This window comes from Lipophrys pholis (genome assembly GCF_963383615.2).
Source record: "Lipophrys pholis genome assembly, chromosome: 12".
Taxonomy (NCBI): domain Eukaryota; kingdom Metazoa; phylum Chordata; class Actinopteri; order Blenniiformes; family Blenniidae; genus Lipophrys; species Lipophrys pholis.
In genome coordinates, this window is record NC_137641.1 from 20,661,478 (window position 1) to 20,682,320 (window position 20,843).

Below are 20,843 nucleotides of genomic sequence, written 5' to 3' on the forward strand. Positions count from 1 at the left end.
ACTTCGAGAACCATTTAATATTTGCTTGTATCAAGTAGTAACAGATAACAAATACTACGCATTAATAAAACACTGGGAGCAAAGGCAGTGCAGTTTACAAAACATTTGCTGGTGTATAAAGCAAATTCAGAAATGTTGCTTAAAAAAATCTCTGCATTAAAAATAAATTTAAAAATACAGTATGAAAGCTGACTGTTGTTTGTACCTCTCGATCTTCTGTAAAACCTCATATGACACGATTGAAAAACTATTGAGGGCTTTTAGCACAATTCTTGTCAGTTTGTGGGGAAACAGTTGAAATGGCAGCAGCAAGTATGGAAGGCTTTGGAGCGGAGACGTGTCTGGTATCTTTGGAAATATCAAGACAAAAGGTCGGACTTTGCAGCTGCTCTGTGAGCGACGATTAGAAAAATGTAAATACTGAACATAAAAACAACAACGGGAGCGTTTCTTTGGCTTGAAGCAAAATAACTGGTCATCTAAATGCTGCAATGGTTTGAAAAAAATCTACCAACACATTTAAAATAATAAACCAAACTCGCATTTAAAGGCACAATATGTGATCTAACAACAATACTGATACATGCGATGAAAGCCTGTCTCATGACTTTGACTTCAATATTCCCGTTATATGATGCAATAACTTCAGCAAAAAACACTCAATGAGAACTTTGACATCAAATGGACAGCGAGTGAAATCCTTCGCCGTAGGATTCGTAGGAAACATATTTAAGAAGATTTTTTTTTTTTTTTAAAGTACAAACTGTAAAGTGCTGATATGATGCACTGTTGTGCCCAGGTCATGTGACTGAGGTAGAGCACCGCGTTTTACCAGGTTAAAGAATACTTTTTCACACTGCTGTAATAATATCAAAAGTAAAAACATTCTGATGTTTCTATGTAATACTGCCACTCAGCTACACGGAGAAGCTCCGATTTGGCTTTTTTTATTTATTTATTTTATCATTTAAAAAGAGATGATTAAATAATCAGGGTTTCCCTTGAGAGCATCGTGGCTGAAACGGTGCGGCGGTGAAGGGGTCCTCCAGAGCTCGTCCCCCTATGGTCCAGGCGTGCAGGGGCCCCACAGCCACCGAGCCCACGGCGGCCTGCTGACCGATCCTGGACACGACCCGGTGAACCGCCACCGGCTGCTGCAGCAGAGGCCCGTCTGCACGCAGACCGAAAGGCTGAAGTGCAGCCGGAGGACACGAGACTCCGATTGGGTGCCGCTGTCTGCCGAGGTGGCTCTGCTGCGAGGCAGAATTGGATATGTGAGATTTAGTAGGAGCAGCTTCGGCGGATTCCTGCCTCTTTCCGAACGGCGCCCGGAGGAAGACGTCAGACGGCTCGGTGGGTTTACGAGACGCAGAGGAGGAGGAGCTGCCGAAAGGCATCCTGCTTGGTTTCCCGGGTGCTTTGAAAGGGGCCAGCTGGAAGACGTCGGAGGTCAGGGGGCCGCTCGGAGGCTGGGCTTCCTGTTCGACAGGTAAGAGATGGAGGCCGCTGCCGCACGGAGTTTGTACAGCTTGGTGGTGACTGGCGAATTCGCCTAACGGCAGCGTGCGCTCACTATAGACACATGCAGCGGCCGGTTGCTGCATCTTTGACCCCTGAATGTCCTCACTGAGGTGCACAGGTGCTACAGCCGCTCGCAGTTCTTTACAGTTTAGCTCCCCCTGCAGGTCTGTGTGAGGAGGACAGGGGAGAAAGGTCAGACAGGAGAGAAATCACACTGGTGAGCTTTGATTAGGCGAATTGTGCACTATGCTTTTAATCCTGCCCTTTTAAGGTCAAGTGTCAATGGATAAAATATAAAAAAATACCAAACAATAGCAAACTACAACTATTTTTCCGGTCCTTGAAATGATATATACACTTAAATTGTTCATCAAAATAAAGATTCAATGTTGTAAATTATGAAAACTGTTCTTAAAATACCAGATTTCATTCTGTTCTCTTCCTACCAGTGTTGAAAATGCAAAATTACAATAATTATGAGGATTATAATAACATCTAAACAGAATCAAGTGGAAATCTGTGGAAGAAATTCTGTTACATTATCACGCAAAATCAGCTCCATTTTTCAAGTCATCTACTTACCAACATTTAAAGAAACGTGGCCAAGAGATTTACTGGTAGTGTTTAAGATTTAGTGATCTCTCTCAGACAAACAAATACACAGTCTCTGAAATGGACGGCAATAAGGACGTAGCAGCCAGACACACGGTTATAAAATATATTTTCAAAAAGGTTTGCGATTTGTCTAAACCAACGACACTTTACACTTTTAAACCTATCTGCAACCATACCACTTAACAACTTTGTATGGTTTGAAATTGAAAATGTGTTTTTTTCTAAAAGTACTTCATAATGAATGTCTTTGTATGTATCCGTCTCGAACACCAGTTATTAAGAGTCCAAACATCAGACTGATGATGTAAAGTTGTTAAAGCTTTTAAAACTTGCAGCTAATTGTCTTTAAAAGTTCAATGTGACATAAGCGTGTATTGACTCCCATAGAAGGGATTTTGGGCCACTAGTCCATGGTCTCGGATACGTCAGAGCCTTACAGTGAAGCCAAATGTCTGAATTCTTAATAACACACAGAAGAATGAGCCTTCAGATAAAAGCAACTTTTTCATTCTGAGCTGGAGAGAACATTCCTGTTTTAGTTTGGAGGCTAAAACAACACAGCTTGAGCTCAATGGACTCAGAGCTGCAAACGCAAAGCCTCATCCCTCTTCTACTGCTGCATGACTGACACCTACAGTTCAGTTCGGAGTGTCAGTGTTGTCACTTTGAATGGGCAAATTAACAGCTAGTTATGTTTTAAATCCTGCTGCTCTCCAACATGTTACTTCAGGATTTATTGGGTTGAAAAGTGGTTCAAGATCGCCGTCTGAAATGTAAAGATATCTACACAAATACTGTAAAAATGTGAAATGATTCTGTTTGAATTAATTTGTTAAAAGCTTTCAACCCGTCACCATACAAATTATTCTTTTCCTCACGTTTCTTCCAAACTAAAAATGGTTGCTTGGTGACCATCACTAATAAACAGTGAGATCAGCCATGTTTGGTATTTGTGAGAATCCATGTGTATCCTTAAATCTTATATTTTGAATTGCTTGTCATTTTTGTAAGCTCTCATTGAACTTTATCGGATATAAATGCCATATAAGAGTCGGTCAAAAGTAAAAATGGTATTCTTAATATAGAAATTTTTGTTTTGCAAGTATCTCAATAAATATCTCACAATTAAAACTCCACACATTGACATTCACATTTGTATTTTATTTGCCATCCCTTTTATAATTCTTTAGTTATCTCACAAAAATAGAAGGAGCACACGATATCACAGCTCTGACGCAGGTTTGGGCCATAAATGACAAGGAGGCGTCTCAAAACACTCAATAGTACCAGATAATCAACAGATTTATTTTTTTTGTTTGTTTGTTTTAATTTTTGGCAAAAAACTACAGAGAGAGAGAAAAAAAAACCAGAGGGGCTTCTGTTTCACAACGAGGGCTCGTCTCGCTCGGCTTCACTGATCACAACAGCACATTGGAGGCTACGGGGAGAAAGCTTGGGAGTTGCATAGGTTCAAACAGTAACTGCAAAATGACCGAGGTTTTCCCCCCCAAAAATATTAGAGGATGATTTAAAAAACAAAAAACAAAGAAAACTTCCATTGCACATGCAGTTCCTGCAGAAAACACACTCAAAGCTCTGTTGTTTTGCAAACAGCTTTCTCTCTCACCGGTTTATTTTTGCAGATTTACTTGGATGAGGGAGTGATTAGTGTAGAATAACTTACTGAAAACACTCCGAAAATGTAATAGAATCGGAATTACCATTTATTGCCATTGCACAAACTCCCCGCAGCCGACCACACTCAAGGTGTTTTTACAGGCTGCACCAGCAAACTGTGAAATGACAATAAATGTGACTCTGGGATAGGTAACAGAATTAACATGAAAACACTATATAATGTTAAAAACCCCACCTACCATGAAACTTGTCAACTTTCTGAGAGATATTTAAGCTTATGGCATCTTTCTGTTCGAGAAGGTCAAACCTTGTTTCTCATTTGATCTGATTGAGAATCAAAACTCAGAGAACAAACGTTTTGTGGCTTAAATATACGAGTGCAAGCGAAGCCCAGCAGCCTTTGAGCAACACAGCAGCTACATGTGATGTGCGTCTCAACCTGCGTCTTAATAAACGCAGCATGTGTCATTCCCAATGTTTAAATTATGATCGTTTGAATGTAAATGTTTGGTAAATATAACAAAAATCTCACATTTTGTTAAATTTCCATGTTTAAACGTGTAATAATGAAATAAATTTAATAAAAGCAGTGAAGGTACGCCTTCCCACAGGAAGTAAAATACCGTTGTTTGATCCTACAGAAACTTTAGCAGATCCTTTCTAACCATAAACGGCCGCCTGATGGTCAGCAGCAGCGGTGCTGTGTTGTTGCCGTAAGCAGAACCTATCCACGCGTCACAGAGCCCCTCACACGTCACGCCTCGGACGACATCTGTGGTCCAGTAAACTGGTATATGGAGCGCACACTTCTCGGAGACGGTGAGACAGGGGAGCAGAAAGCCAATGCTGTACGTCTCCAGCTCTCGGACAGAGAGCGACGGACTGCAGCTCTGACTACCTGAGAGAAATTTTGCAGGGGGCGGGGCCTGTGCTTTCGGAGGAGATTCTAACGACGGCGCGACCCGTCGTCACGTCGGCAGCAAACAACAACACAAGTAGGCTACTGGAAAAAACACACCCAACGATTCAGACTCCACGCACACGCACTCACACGTACTTATCATAACATAGTGCACCGACACACGTGAACAGAACAGTCAACGACACTGCCATGCTTCTTGATATGGATTCTGTGACCACCAAAGCAAAAACAAAAAGCCTTGAAAAGCACAAGTTGTTTGTTTTTTTTTGTTGTTTTTTTAAATGAAACGGGACCAAAAAACTAAAAAGACACCCAACTCCCACTTTCTGGAAAAAATTCTTGAATAAAAATATAATCCTTCGTCAGTCCATGTAAACAAACATAACACAGGCTCACTTTCGTTTCACAAAAGGTGGAATGAGACACGGGATTCAGCCGAATCTTCCAGGTTTAAACAAAGACTAGGGTCATCGTCTATACATTTGAATTTACCCACAATTATCAAGTAGATAGAACAAAGAAAAGAAACGCTCTGAACACACAATTCCACAAAGAGGAATGAAATATTTATATAGAATATTCTCAATATTATCGAATGGTTATGGTGTTAAGAATCATAGATAGATTTTATTATAGACTAATATTTATTACTTACATTCATTCTCTAACACTCTATTCATATTAACATGTATTAACAGGAAAACAATGTCATATATATACTGTATATATATATGAGAGAGATTTCACAAGTAAAGCAATATGTTTTCCACAAGTAAAGCTCGATGACAGTGACTTTATATATACGGTCCGAATAAAAGCCTGCGGCAGCTTTGCAGATATCTATTTACATAAATTAGTGACAGGAATGTAGAAGGGATTGTACAATGTGGAATGAAAGTGCTGATATTAGAAATAAAAAGGTGCGAGTGTGTGGAAAATGATTTTGAGTGCCAAGAAATGACCTGAAAAGCCATGAGTGGTCTGGTCTATTTATAATTGCTACTATAGTTCTACCGTTTCCTATCGCTGTTCATTGCTCAAATTATTTTCTTGTTTTCATGCATTTCTATTGATATTCACACAGTTAAATGACTCGGATTTGTTATTCATACCCTACTTTAGCTATTGCTTTGCTCGAGGCGAAAACACCCCCAAAAAAAGTCACCTTAAATTAAAAGCAAATGAGAAACGCTCCTGGTGATCGACCACACGCAGTGCAGATTTAAGATACGTTTAGCAGATCCACTCCGAGAAACCCCTATGTTTATTTTATGGCACTTGACCGTTGTGTGTTTATGGCTGATCGATTTCCAGATTGTAACTTTATTCTTTCACTCTAATCTAAAGCAGCTTTAAATGGTCTTTTTGTTTGATTTTAATCCCGCCGCCCCGACAGAGGGAAATATTTATGCAACTGTGCAAATGAGGCTACATGATGAAGTTTCAAAGACGTTTGGCTTTTGTAGAAATAAACCTCATTTGAACAAAATGGTCATTTCATTTTCCTCTCTTATTTTCTTTTTTTTTTTGTTTTCATCAAAATGTGCAAATAAATCTGGGAAGGAAAATTTGAAAAGGCAAACGACAACAAATTCACTTGTGCACGATAATAACTACGACCACTTAGAGCTATGCCTATTGTACATTACAACGATGAGCTTCTATTGTTTGCTAGTAGACGTAATGTCGTACTGTTGAAAGAAAGTGGAGAGCTAGTCTATATCCTGACGTCAAAGTTATTCTTCAGAATGAGCGCTGATGAGCCTCTTTTACGACGTGATCGTGACATAAAGCATGGCGACCACGACAAGGAGAAAAGATGAGTGTGAGGGGGAGATGAGAATCGAAAAGAAGCCAGATAATGCACGAGATGAGATGGAAAGGGCAGAAGATGAAGAAGCACTGAAAGGTGGAGGACACCTCTACTGGAGGAACTACAATGAAGATGGCAGCCAAGGGTTGCAAGAAGCTAAGCTCGGACAACATTGTTGATTGTTGTTAGGCTTTGCCAGTCTCTACTCCAGTGTTACAGCTTCTATGGGGAGAGGGGTGGGCCGCCTACAAGTCGATGAGCTGGTCCACCAGCATCAGGGAGCGGGCCAAGCTGGGCAGGCTGGATTCAGAGCCACCACTGTTACTGCGCGAGTGGCCTCCTGAAACTGGCCGGAGACAGGACGAAGGTACAAGGGGAGGGAGGGGAGGGGAAAGCAAAACGAATACAGGCAAAGAGGAGGGAGGAGCAGCAGAAGGGAGAGAGTCACAATAAGCAAACAAGGAAGTCAAAGAGGGGGAGAGAGGTCGAGGAGGAGAGAGAGAAAAGAGAAAGAGAGGGCAGAATTTACCCATTTACCTCTACAGGTTTAAAAATACTCTTTAAGTTAAGACTCTCAAGAGTGTAAAACAGTGTAAGTGAGGGATTGCTATGTTACTAAAAAATGGTTTCAATGTCTGGATGTGCCTATGATCCTAAACGCCATCTTCACCCACCTCTGTTTTCTTGAGGAGACCGTAAAGACCCACCTTGGGAATTCTTTCGGCCAGTGACGGGAATAGGATCAAACTCATCCTCGGTGCCTTCCTCTGTACCTGCTTGTTGGGACTCAAAGTCTGAGATCAGGAGGGACGAATCTGCAGAGAAAGACGTTGATATTTAACAGTGCATCGTCAAAATCATACAAGGTTCTGCTAAACAAGAATCGGTGAGGACGCGAGCGATGAGTTTTCCCTCCCTCACTGTAATGAAGCCGCTCATAAAACCACTGCAGAAACACATCTGCTGCTCTCCACCACTACAAAGCCCGATTGATAGGATATTATGTGGAAAGATTGGCGGTAATTATTTTGATGCAGCTGCCACATACAGTCAGGCTGTGATTTGGAGTTGGCGCCGTCAACTCCAGTCAAGCTGCTTCAGCAGCCAAGGCTCGACGTCTCAACCGCAGCTGTGTGGCTCCCAGTCAGAGAGTCACAACACCATTTGACAGATATTTCACAGAAATACAAGTGTACAGAGAAAGCATGATGATTTATAAGAAGTTGCTAAGTTTGAGTTTTGCATTGACTCATATTTAAATGTCATACCTTGCTGAAGCTGTTAAGACAATCAGAGGTTGCAGAGGCTTAAGGAGAAAAGAACTAAACCACACAGTGGATGATGAAGAGTGGAAGGATGTCTGGAGACGTGCCTAATAGAGATCAGTCTGCAATATTGCCCGAGTAATACAATTATGAATTCTACACGGAATGTACATATCCCCCAACCACAGATAATCACTTCAATGCTTCTTTCAACCCGGTGCCTTAATGCAAGATAGAAATTGGTACCTTCACTCATTTTGTTTTGGTCATGTCGGAAACCGTAAATGTATTGGTCTAATGTGTTATCGAAAAAACATTTGGCTTACAACTGGAGATGGACTCTCTGTCTCTGACATTGGGCCTCCCAAGCTGACGTGCAACATCAAAACATACTAAAAGGCTGTTTTATATTCTTACTTTTTCTCTTATTTTGCAAGGAAGAATATTTTATTGCAGTGGATCAACGAAAGAGTACCATCAGTTGAAGGCAAAAATTGGTGTTTGATCAGGTGCCATTAGAGTATCTTACGTGTATATCACTTTTACAAACTGACTGATTCTATAAAGCTTGGGAGCCCTAATTTGAACTATGTAGAACCTGGAGTTTCTAATAGCATGTTGCAGGGATTTTCTTGACTGCTCATTGCTTATTATTGACATGGATATGAGCTGCTGTTCCGGTTTTTGATTTTCTTTGTTTTGTTCGATCCGTTTTTTTGTATGTTATTTTAGTGACTATATTATGTGTCCATCCTTTACTGGTAAAAGTGAAAAAAAAGTATAAGAATATTGTTAAAAAAAAAAATAAAAATTGTCATGAGCAGAATTTGTATGATTCTGATGTCTAAAATGGCTAAAAGCTGAGTTGTTGTTGAACAAGGTTATGACGAATGAAAAAAAAAAAACAACCTCTCCTTGATGATTTTGCAACATAAGCTGTATAAGTGTATAAACTCACGGACCTAATTCAACTTGGATACAAGTACATCTGTACTCCACTTATTCTTTAAATCACATTTTTCAATGGGTGATTTCTCTTATATGGCAGTTTACTGTGTGGAGTTGGAGGGTGCAGCTGTAGTTTGGTGTTGGACTGAGTGGACATGATGTATCATTGCATTGTAACGGTGTACTTTGTCTTGTGATACGATTATGCGAAGTTAGATGGTACCTTTCGAGGAAATATCGTTTTAATGAATTCAACCTCAAAACCTACCCCTAACCGTCCACCTGAAACCTGAACACTTTAGAAGACATATGTTTGATACTCCACTCCAAAGCTAACATTCAGCTTCCCAAACACAGACAAAGTCAGATGTCAGCAGACAAAAAAAAGGTCATTTCTTGGATTTCCCCATAAACCTTCATTGTGCTGCACTCTGTGTCAAATATTCATCTCGAAGGCAAATGTTCTATCAAGGAATTCAAAGAAGCCAGGTTGATCTTACACGTCTGAGCTTCTTAATGTTGCTTTAAATCCGTGCCTCCCAGTGTGTGGGAAGTGATTTCCTTCTGCCAGATTGTTACAACTCACCCGCTTTAAGCTGCGTGGAGTCTCCAGACAACAGACTGAGATCATCCAGAGCAGAGGCAGCGGAGGTGGGAGCGGAGGAGACGGAAGAGGTGGCACTGCCTGCTGCCGGAGGAGCAGAGATCAGGGAGCAGCCCAGGAGAGACTCGTCTGCAGTCAGAGGATCTGGTGGACAAAAAAAGACAATGACAAGTTTTGTTATGGTTTAATGATAAAATGCAAAAAAAAAATCAAGAAATAAAACAAAACGCGATCAACATTCCTTGTGTTTCCCACAAAAAAAATAACATCTAGCTAAAAAACAAAAAACAAAATGTGTGACGTCTTTGTGTTGAACACAAAACATGGTGCTCTGTTGGCAAAGACCTAAAATAATGGCAATTCTAAAAAAAAAAAAAAAAGTTGGAACACTAAAAACAGAATGAATGATTTAAAACGCTCGAGACATTTAACCATTCTTCGAAAAAAAGAAAGCGCTCAGTCTGAATTTGATGGTAGTGACTCGTCTCAAAACAGGGTCAACAAAAGCCTGGGAAGGTAACTGCCACGCAACAAAAACAACTAATGAGACAATTGTCAACAGGTTGGTTACATAACTGAGTATAAAAGGAGCCGTTAAGAGAGGTACAACCTTACAGATGTCAAGATGATTCACCAGTCAGTGACAAGCTTCACCAAAACATTGTGGAAGAATTTGAGGTCAGGTTTACACGTATCCGGGTTTTTACAAAAACAGATATTCTCTACTCATTTAAAAAAAAAATCTTCATTGACACAGATATATACACACATATACACCTGGTCCAGAGCTACTGTGAGCATGCCAAACCTGTAGGGGGCAGTGTAACGAGAAGCGATACAAGCAATAAAATATACATACAACTACAAAGTTCAAATTAAAACCAGAGACTTGTATGAAAATCCTTCGGTTTTACTTGTTTAACTTGTTCATGAATACATTTTTTTCATTTATGAAACACAGACACACACATGCACACACCTTTTGCAGACTCTTCCATGGACCCACCAAACGGATCAGACAACGACAGGAGGTCAGGAAGCATGAGCGAAGACGTATCTGGAGATTTGAGTCCTTCAATCAACTTTTCTAAACACAAAAAAAGGAATGGGAGAATATTAAAGGAGACGTGAGCCAAGTACAAAACCTGCAGCAGTTGTAGAAAAAGAACAATAAGTAAGGACCACATAAATATAAACGCGTTTATATTTAAGTAAGGACCACATAAATATAAACGCGTTTATAACACTGAGCCATGGACAGAGATATTTACCCGGTGTATCCGAGAGCTCTAGAGTGCGGAACGGATCTGGGACCACAAGCAGCAACGCTCCTGAATCCACATCAACAATGGCTGACGGTCTTTCACCTGGTAATGAAAGCAACAAAACACAGGGGAAATGTATATTGCATGAGAAGAAACAGCAGTTGATGCAGTAATACTTTCAACATGTGCAAGGGCCAATAAGCGTCCTTTGAAATGTCTTGACTTCTATCAGCAGGAATGAGTTCAATATATTTCTATAGGTCTTTACGATGCCATCAGCTAAATTCAACTTGATTGGTCCAGAGCGAATCAAAAGAATGGAAACGGACAGGAACATTTACAAGGTGGAGACAAATACACATTGTCCTGATCGTCATTCCTTTTTTCATCTTGATGGAAAATTCTACCACAATATCTTTAAAGGACTCTGATAACTCAGGATTAATTTTTTTTCCAACGACATATTAATAACGGCTCCTACATTTAATTCTTTTTATACACAGGTATAACATTAAGTACAAGCAGATGATCTACACAAATAATTCCAATCCACTCAAATCAGGTTGTAATTCCCATTTAGCCAGCTCCACTGGTTCCTATTACTCCGTTCTAACCTGAAAAGATTGTATTGACCATTGCAATAAACACTATATGGCAACATCTTAAACTGTTGGTTCTTGTTAAAATAAACACAAAGAATCTGACAACATTGGAAATGTACTCTATCCACACTGCTGGATTTTTAATTGATACATTTTTTATCCAAATTGATCAAACCCTTTATTTTATTCATGTAATGCACATTGACAGCCTTTGTTTTCAGAAGCCATTCAAAGCAATCAGAATAATGGGTCAGCTACTTGAGTGGTTTGTCTCGTTGACTTCTTCAAACTAAAATGCACCATGTAGCATCAGCTTGGCAGTCGGGAATTAAACTGAAGGGAAACTTATTCATTCCAATACCTTTAAAACAGGATAAAATATCATTATCTCATTCAACAAGATTTCCATTATACTTCAGATCTGCTTGTTTAAGCAGTTATTGATTGGTCCTGTTGTATGCAAGGTTTTTGCAATGATGAGTCACAAAAAGGTTAGAAAAATCAAATATAACAGAAAATCAAAATACCAGTTTCTGCTGGAGTATCCTCCACAGTGGACGCCTGTAAACCTGGTATCAACTCCTCAGAGGATGCTGTCTCGGTATCTGAAGGTAGTTCTATCCAAAAGAAAATCCTTGTCAGTTACAGTCGCAGTCAGAGTGAAAAGCAGAGTACTTCCTGGAAAAGTGGCCAGTACATCACTCTTTATATTCACACAAGTTTGTTACCATTGGCCTTGCTCTCGTTAGTTTTGAATTCCCCCGCACTGAAGTTGTCATCGTCGAATGGGTTCCATACAGGTGGGGTCTGTGTGTTGGTGGCACCAGCAGAGGCAGGACCAACAGAAGCAGCTTTACTTTGGTCCTGTGCAGCGTCATCGAGCTGAACAGGTTGGATAGTGCTAGGCTGAGATGTAAGTGATCTGCAAGTTTTAAAAAAAAAAAAAAAGAAACGAAAAGAAAACATTGAAACCAAAAAGTAGAAGTAATTTAATAATTCTTTAGCTTTATCCAAGATTTCACTTACTGACTAAGAAGAGCATCTCCGTTGGCTCCTTGCTGCTGCAAGGAGTCACTCACTGTATTGGTGGGCGCTCCACTGACTGCAGAGTCACTCGGAGTGCGTTGATGGCCTCGTTCTTCAGTTGTCTTTGGAGTCACAGGTGGAGTCTAAGGAAAAAGAGACACAGGATAACAATGAAGCTAAGACATTGCAGAGGTGTTGTGAAGAATCAGATGACACTATAGACTTTCACCACATTTTAATGTCTTTGGTCAAAAGGACGTAAAGTAAAATTGTCAGCTCTACAGTGCTGGTGATGTTTTCGACTTTGTTGTGAAGTTGAGCGGTTCACAGCAGGCCACTCACTGTCTCGGCTGATTTTTGGCAGATGTCAGTTGATGCAGTCTGAGCCTGGACAGCTGATGCTTGCTGCTGAGATGCTGCTTGCTGACTGGCGGCTGGTTGGTTAGACGAAGGTTGAGCCTCGGGCTGCTGAGCCACACTAGGTTGCTTGCGACGAGCCGGGCGCTGTGGCGGAGCCGGGCTGGACGGTGCTTGTGCTGCCTGCTGTGAGGTGGAGCTGACTGTGTTGGGAGGTGGAGCCTGCTGCGGAACTGTTGGCTGTGCTGGAGGCTGGGCATCAGGCTTGGCCAGAACAGACACTGCCGCTGCTGCTATAGGGGCCGTTTCTACTCCTGTGGCCACGGCTGGCTGAAGAGGCTGCAACACAGACACATTTAACAGAGGCAGACGTCACAAAAAAAACATTGCGATAGGCAAAATCTACAGTTTTTCAAATCAAAAGTGTCCAAACCCTGAAAATAGCTAACATTAAAAAAAAAAACCTGTGTGACTAATGGACAGATGTTAGTAATTTAATGAAAAATAGGTTGTTCTTATGACAATCTATTATGAAATGAATCCACTTATTATTCCACCATATGTATATCTACTCTTTTTAATGTGCTTGTAGCACGTTGAGATTTTTTAATGAAAATTCCATTAGAAATTAAATGTATTATTATTATTAATCAAACAGCCAGAACCAAAATATGCTTCTATGCGTCTTTTTCCATTTCAGTGTCAGGGTATTTGCTGCATGTACCTGCTTCGGCGGAGCCGCAGGTTGAATTGAATTGTTTTGCGCCTGGATGAGTGGCAGCGCTGAAGCCTGTGCCTTCTGCGACTGGAGCGCTGCAGCTGGCTGAGAGAGGTCCAAACCGACTCCTGTGGGATGTTAAAAGGAGCTCAGTCAACACATTACTCAACTGCTACAGCATTTATTAAGAATAAGTGAATAGATGCAAGACAGTTTAAATGTGAAGTAAAATAATTCTATTTTCATTAAAAATAACAACAATGCTCATCAAAATGTAAACAAGAGAATCATATGTCATAAATGCCCATGCAAGCATCATGAAGCAGGGTTGCAGAGAGGGAGAGGGATAATCATGATATAGTCACTTTGGGGCTGTGGTTAGATGGCTTTAATTTACATGAGCCCGAACCTGCACACTTAATCTGTCCCTGTTGAGAATTGCTGTATTCAACATGTGCACAGCGGATTAGAGGGACTCTCGTATTTATGCACACTCATTCAAAAGATTGGCTTTTTTTTTTTCTCTCTCTCTCTCTCTCTCTCTGATGGATGGGAAAGTAAGGACGCAGTGCTGTACATACCCACAGGCTGAGCTGCACCACCAGAGAGATTAGCCCGCTTGCGAGGGGTGAGAGCAGCAGGCTGGATGGGTAGGATGCCAGCAGCCGGCTGGGTATGCACCGCTTTGGGCCTTTGACGAGGGGTGATGGAGGTTTCAGTGGTGGGAATTGGATCTGTCAGCCTGGAAACAAAAAGGAGGATGTTGGCCTTCTTGTTAATCATGGCACACAGGGATAAGATCATTTTTTAATGAGTATCAGCACACGGGCGGCTCTTAATTACTTCCACAAAAAGTAGTGTTACGACAGCTTTAATGGCGATACAGTGTAAGCAGGTCATGCTTGCCTGGACTTTGCCTGGCTTTTCTTTGCCGCTGCAGCCTCGCTTGCTTTGACGGGCTCAGGAAGTTTGGAGGGAATAGGAGAATTCTGTTTCGTAAAGAGAAAGACATTTACTTAACAAAGAATATAACACATACAGACACATGAATGGTGTATAAACAAAAAAATTCCAACATGAATGCACAGTTCCAAAAAATAAAACCCAAATAAGCGACAAACATCTCATTGTGCATGAAAAGTGTTTTCAATGGTTTGCAACGGCACTGTGCAACATTTTCCTCCCACAGCATGTTAACAAACATGTCTCCATGAAGGTCAGAAAGAAAATCCACATCAGTTCCCAGTGAGTATGGGAAGAAAATAAATTACTGATAAGAGAAAATAAAGCAAATTTTATCTGGCTCTGGTGCTGAGAGAGACTGACCTTCACATTCTGAACAGGGCAGGTCCGCTGAGCGAGTTTAAAAGCAAAGTGGGACACCTGGTAGATATCTGGTCTTTTGTCTGGGTCTGGTTCCAGCATGTACCCTGGAAACAAGAGACAAACAAAATGTTACTTGGGAAAACAAAACAGGAGAACAGGTTACTGGGTACAATTGTTTTCGATGCTGTTATTAGAATGATGTTGAAGAGGGACTAACGAATGAGGCAGTGAAGATCGTAAGAGTAACGGGAATTATCTGGAATGGTGAAGCTGCCATCACAGATGGCCACCTGGCTTTCACCAAAGGGCAAAGTGAAGAAGCACAACTTGTACAGCAAACAACCCAGAGCCTGCAGAAAACAAACACATGCACACCCCATCACACACACGAGAGGATTAATCAAGTCAGGAAAGCCCTTCTCCCATCTAAACACCTCGGCAAACATTAAACAAGTGTGGATTAACATCACAGCTAATTATTAAACCTACAGCTATTTTCTTAAATTTGCTAACTGATACCTAAATTTGATTACTGATGGTCCAAGATGACAAGCGCGTTTCACTGATACTGATCCCATGAAAGGATTTAAGCCTAATAAAATATATGCTGCTTGTTCTACCCACAGTGCTGCATCATTTATATCACAAACATCTGTCAACTAAACTCACCCAGACATCTGCCTTTGTGGTGATAATCTTGTTATTATAGAGGTTCACCATTTCAGGAGCACGATATGATAAAGTAGTGTACCTGAAAGAAAGCAGTCAGGACAGAAAAAAACTACATCAGTAAAGAAAGCTGCATGTTTCTAATAACTAAAATAATCTTCACAGTATGTCATGTTTCTAAATATAGAAGCTGTTTTTAAATACTGCAAATTAAACACTGCATCAAGCAAAATACAGATCATTTTCAGGCCTGTAGCCTGCAGCTCAGGAGGAGGTGAAAGTAAGAAATCAGGGAAATTCAATATTGGGAAAAAAAACAAACAACAGACCTGCTAACGATGGAAAATACTGCAGACAGTTTCTGTGCCACACTTGCTAAAAGGAGCTCGAATGAATGAAAGAAGCCGATGAAAAAATTCACACACTTTTTAATCTCTTCCTCCACAGCAGCTACTCCTTCAGTCTGTGGGCTCTGGAACTTGTTAGTGGCGCTGCCAAAGTCACACAGCACATAATGACCCTTGTCATGCAGGAGGATGTTCTCCACCTGAAGATACACAAGATATACAAGAGATGATGCACAAATAGACATACAGCGCTGCCTCGAGTGAGGGCACAAAGGATTTCCGTGTGGGGGTGAAATGGCAGAAATTGACCGGCTCTGCTGTTTCACACGGATAAATCTCATTTGTAAAATGTACACTTCAGATAATATCCATCACAAAAATTCAATAAATAAAAAGTAATTCAAGGAGCTACGCTGTGTAGTTCCCAATATATAGTTTTAAACTAAATCTAAAAACATGTCCCATACACTGTAGCCCAGTTTACAAATGTATCAGAACTACTGAACTACAAAATGAACACAGTGACAATACCTTTACTAGTTCATTTGACACCGACACTGTAAAACATATCATAGGATGGTGGTCTAAAGTACATGGTGTCAACTACAGTGTAATCTTCTGCAACACATAGTACAAAGTAGTGCCTAAAGGCCAATCACAATGAAATTTGAAAATATATGAGCGCAACATCTGCTCTTCATTGTGTGAGAGACTGATCTTTAAAGCCCTCAGACTTTGTACTCAAAAGGTTAACGCTCTATTGACTGACTGGATTTATTGTGATTTTTTTTTTTTATCATCCGTAAAGTTAGCAATTGACATTTGAAGCGGGTACTGCAGAACTTTAACCTATGAAACCTGATAGGAATGTAAGGATAAAAACATGATAGGAGAACATTGAAAAAGGCGCCACTTTATGGAAATTGCATCTGACCTGGTGTGGTCCACAGCCAGCCGAGAGTTTGACCAAGTTCAAACCAATTCAGAGTGTTGGCAAACTTGACGTGTGAAGGATAGTTAAATAAAATGGAGGATTTGTGCAGTCTTAAAAGCAGAAGAAAAAAAATGTCACCTTAAGGTCTCTGTGGATGATAGGCGTCTTGCGTTGGTGCAAGCGAGAAACTGCATCAGAGGTGTCACAGAAGATCTGCAGAACCTCAGACTCAGTGAAACCAGTCTGCAGCCTCTGGTTCATCAGATTGACCACCTGCCCTCCTGCACAATGACACCCAAATACACACAAAGAAAAATACACAAAAAAATATTCACGGGGATTTAGATTTGTTTCTTGATTTTAATTATTACCAAATTAAATGAGAGTAAACTGACATGTTGCTCGCAGCACTCACCCTTGCAATAGTCCATAAGTATAAGAACCTCCCATACATCCCTCGATCCCATAGCAGTGATACTGGAGTCCAGATACCCCACAATATTCTTGTGACCAACAAGGTCTTTCTGCAGGAACACACAGTAAGCAGCATTAATACACAGTTTCGAAAAGACAAAAACAGAAAGCATCTGCACAGTTTTCATACAAACTGGTGAAATGACAAAATGACGTGAAACATGATCTGTGGAATTGAAGAATTAGTCCCATATTTCTGTTTAAAAAACACTAACTCAGCTGAGTGTGGGTAGTGTTCAGAGTTGCATTGTGAGGCCGTCCCTTACAGAGGGAGCTGCAAACAGATGAAATCGGGAATCTATTAAGTGATGAAAAAATCTAAAGTATTGCAGCTGAGGTACTGTATGCGGGTGTGTGAGGAGAAAGTGACTATGAATTACAAAGAAAAGAAGATTTGAAGTAAGGAAAACATTTGGTATTGGGGGAAAAAAGAACAACTTTGGCACTGAACATGAGACAATGACTTGTCATAATTGTGCTGACTGTTTTTTTTAATAATGAAACCTTTTGTCATTTGAGCATCTATCGTTTCCTTCTTTCCGAGTGTTTCCTCAGAGAGAAAAAAAAAGTGAGTCGGATGTAAAGACTCAAACTTTCCAATACTAGAGAATTGTCACATTTTGTGATAGTACACCATGGCACTCTTGTTCATCTAATAAACAAATCCTCTTTGTATTCATGGCAAATACAGAGTGAGGAAAGCATTTTTATTCCTAGCATGTGATGTTTATTTATGATAAATCTGAAACAGCAATGTTAAGATTGTGCTTGTTTCACATCAGCAAACTCTGTAGTTATCTCAAATTGCTCATTGAAGAAAAGCCACTTCAGTTTTAATACATTTCCCAAATATATATACAATGACTGCCGCAGTCAGGTCCCGTCAATAACAAAATCTTCAATTCAGAAATGCATAATAATTCAAACCAGATCATACAAGACAATTATCCATAACAAGAGATATGAAAGATCAATCCAAACAACAGCAGGATGTCTATGTGTGTTAGCCATGTTCGATGGGATACGGTATCCTGCACATGTGGATTTCTGTGAAAACACTTTTTTTTTTTGTCGTTGTCACATGTTTTCCCCAGCATACAAACCCACACAGGATCCAAATGAGAACGAGCAGAGAAGCGTTTAATCCAAGCGACTCACCATTATCTGAATTTCACATTTGCACACCTGCAGATCATGCTCATTGTTGACATACATCCGCTTCAGGGCACAGCGCACCCCTTGATTTGTTTTCACGAGGAACACAATAGCAAAGCCACCTGCAGAATTGACAGGAAACAACAGGTCAAATGAATCCGGCACTCAGACGTGCAGATGCGATACATGTATCGTTCGTGACATTAACAGTTGGAAACAAGCACATGCTGACATACTATAAAGATTGTCACAACATTTACCATACCGAGAGTTAATGCAGATTAAATTGTAGGGGAACATCGAGTGACATAACATTTTTTTGCAAGATTGACTCGTCTATCAAGACTTTGGATATTCCACTTTCATGCTTGACTATGACGCCTCAACACTTCAGCAAACTGTCATGGTTTCTGTCCATGCCTGCTTGTATTAAAAAGGACAATCAAGACCAAATGGTTCAGCCTTATCTATTAGTCATGTCATTGCTGCAGGGTTTCACAGTGTAGAGGCCTACATTGAGGCCTTACCATCTGGTACAGCTCAGACCACAAATTCACTTTGCTTAGTTCAGCTGTGGCAGAGTCATCAATTCCATGCAGACACTGCAGCTTCTACTGCATCCCCAACTTGACATGTGGCATTGCACGGCAGTGTGGGCACTATAAATCTAAAAAAAATAAATCCTTTGAACACAGGCGCAGGTGGAGGAGTCGCATTTTTCTGATGCAGATATTGGAGTAAATTTAGACATCGTGATCAGCTCTATCATACTGATGTTCTACATTATTTATGGGCTGGCCACTCACTTTGAAATTGTTGACTGTCTAGCAGCCTTGTCACAGCAGATTAAATGCCATAAATGCCACAGTCTTTGATTCGGAAAGAATACAAGATGGAGGGAAACTAATCTTTGATTAACTGTCCATGGATCACAACAATGTCTGATTCAAAAACAATCGGTACAAATTGATTATTATTGCCAGCATCAATCACAATTCGTTTTAGGGATTGAATACACATCTAATGTTCAGAACTGATGTTTTACTTGATACTTAACACCAGAAACAGAGAATCTGCATTCTCAGGTTTAAATTGATCGATAAAATGACTTGCTCTGCACCATCAGTAATTTTATCTGGATATTTCAGTCCCACAACTTCCCCACGACTTGTTCTACTGAAAACCCTGGATACAGTACACTGAAATCGTTTCAGGCAGAAAGTGGCGATGCCTTGTGCCAGGTGCATTTCTGTTTCTTTGAATCACACTTCTGACTGAGAAGAAACCATAACATTGTTCATGAGAATAGGCCTCTGTATCCACATTACACAGAGACAAGGCTCCATCATGGCAGCAGGGATGATATAAGGTTACACCTCTGGTCTGTCATGTGACTCGCGTATTTGGCTTGTAGGACGATTATTATACTCCCAATCCAGTAAAAAGCAAAAAAAAAAAAAAAAAAAAAAAAAGGGAGGACAACAACACAAAAACACACACACAAAACGGCATCATGTGGTGTGTGCAGCCCCCTTCTCACCTTCAGCAATGATCTCCTCCACGGTGACTTGGTGCCGCCCGACAGTGAAGGCTCGTCCAATGAAATTTCCTCCAGCATGACTGGACCCGGAGCTGCTGCCTCCTCCTCCAGAACCAGGCCCGGAGCTGACCAACTCCCGACGGGAATCAAAGAACTTCCTCATGTTGTCCGAATGACAGCAGCGGTATTTCAGTGGCTTCAGTCAGTGACACCACACACACACTCACACACACACACTCAGATGCGCTGACTTGATAACGCAGCTGAAATTGTAAACGTAACGAGTCTATTTGGAGCCTCCAAACATGCAGTGATGCCTTTGTCACTTGTGATGATGTTGAGAGAACTCGGAGTTTTAGTGTTCGCCAACACAAGCCAGTCGGTGACAGACAAGAGCGGCTGCGGCGACTCGCTGTTATGTAAGTGACTTACACGACCCAGGGAGGCTAAAGCATCTCTGGAGAAAGTAATTCTTTAGCTATCCATCTAGCTGTCCATGGGCGGCTGCTGATAACGACAACATTAGGTCACTCTCCATCTCTCGCAGCCAGAGCCGAGCTAGCTCAGTGCTAGCTACTTACGCGCTATGACATTTCGTGTACGTTAAGGTTATCCAGGTTATCCTCTGAAGATAACGTCTTCGGCGGCGATGTATCCGACGTGCGACTCGTGCAGTAGCGCTGCCAAGAGATATCTTTCCATCCTCAGTGGAGAGAAGCCACGGTTCGCTGCCTCATAGCTAGCTGCCCGTCTCGCTATTTCATTGCTCTCATTTGCAACAAAACTGTTATTTTGGGGTAGCTAACGCGTTAGCGCGACGCAGCCTTCCATCAACATAAACAGGCGTCGAGTCGACAGCAAGACTGGAGGCAGCGTCTGTTGCGGCTGCAGATATGTGAGCAGACAATTTGGCATCCACCAAAACACAAGGCTGAGGTTTCAACCCAGCGGTCTAATCTCTGCAACCACAGCAATCTTTGGCTGCCAGCAATATCGCAACATCCTAGCTGTTGCTGTTGACGCACGGAGGGGATTGTGGGTAATGTCGTTCAGCGCGCAGCTGCAGCCTCCCCCCTCCCTTGTCATGGAGTCACGTGACGCGTA

At 41.1% G+C, this 20,843-nt stretch overlaps 1 protein-coding gene across 4 annotated transcripts; it reads right to left on the reverse strand.

Moving 5' to 3' along the window:
* On the reverse strand, window positions 1-20,764 carry LOC308117996 (AP2-associated protein kinase 1-like). Of its 4 annotated transcripts, none has more exons than XM_080477158.1 (20): window positions 19,740-20,764; window positions 18,203-18,321; window positions 16,986-17,094; window positions 16,709-16,851; window positions 15,715-15,836; window positions 15,290-15,371; window positions 14,838-14,970; window positions 14,621-14,724; window positions 14,201-14,283; window positions 13,876-14,036; window positions 13,301-13,422; window positions 12,562-12,915; window positions 12,220-12,362; window positions 11,922-12,115; window positions 11,721-11,810; window positions 10,598-10,693; window positions 10,306-10,413; window positions 9,309-9,470; window positions 7,217-7,324; window positions 1-1,687 (listed from the first exon to the last, which is right to left on the reverse strand). In XM_080477158.1, the coding sequence occupies exons 1-20, from the start codon at window positions 19,900-19,902 to the stop codon at window positions 990-992; spliced, it is 3,294 nt and encodes a 1,097-aa protein (XP_080333284.1). In that variant the 5' UTR covers window positions 19,903-20,764; the 3' UTR covers window positions 1-989. The 4 variants fall into 4 exon arrangements, with proteins under 4 accessions (XP_080333284.1, XP_080333283.1, XP_080333286.1 ...); XM_080477157.1 differs by having other exon boundaries at window positions 7,184-7,324; XM_080477160.1 differs by lacking the exon at window positions 1-1,687 and adding an exon at window positions 6,231-6,855.
* Between the last annotated feature and the right edge of the window lie 79 nt (window positions 20,765-20,843).

What these genes read in the sequence shown, in the direction of transcription:
- LOC308117996 (XM_080477157.1), bottom strand. Translation starts at nt 19,902, where the DNA reads ATGAGGAAGTTCTTTGATTCCCGTCGGGAGTTGGTCAGCTCCGGGCCT. An exon ending in TGGTGCAGCTCAGCCTGTGG is followed by an intron (nt 13,423 to 13,875) that starts GTATGTACAGCA and finishes AACATCCCACAG; the next exon opens with GAGTCGGTTTGGACCTCTCT. An exon ending in GTCTCCTCAAGAAAACAGAG is followed by an intron (nt 1,688 to 7,183) that starts GTGGGTGAAGAT and finishes CTCCTCACACAG; the next exon opens with ACCTGCAGGGGGAGCTAAAC.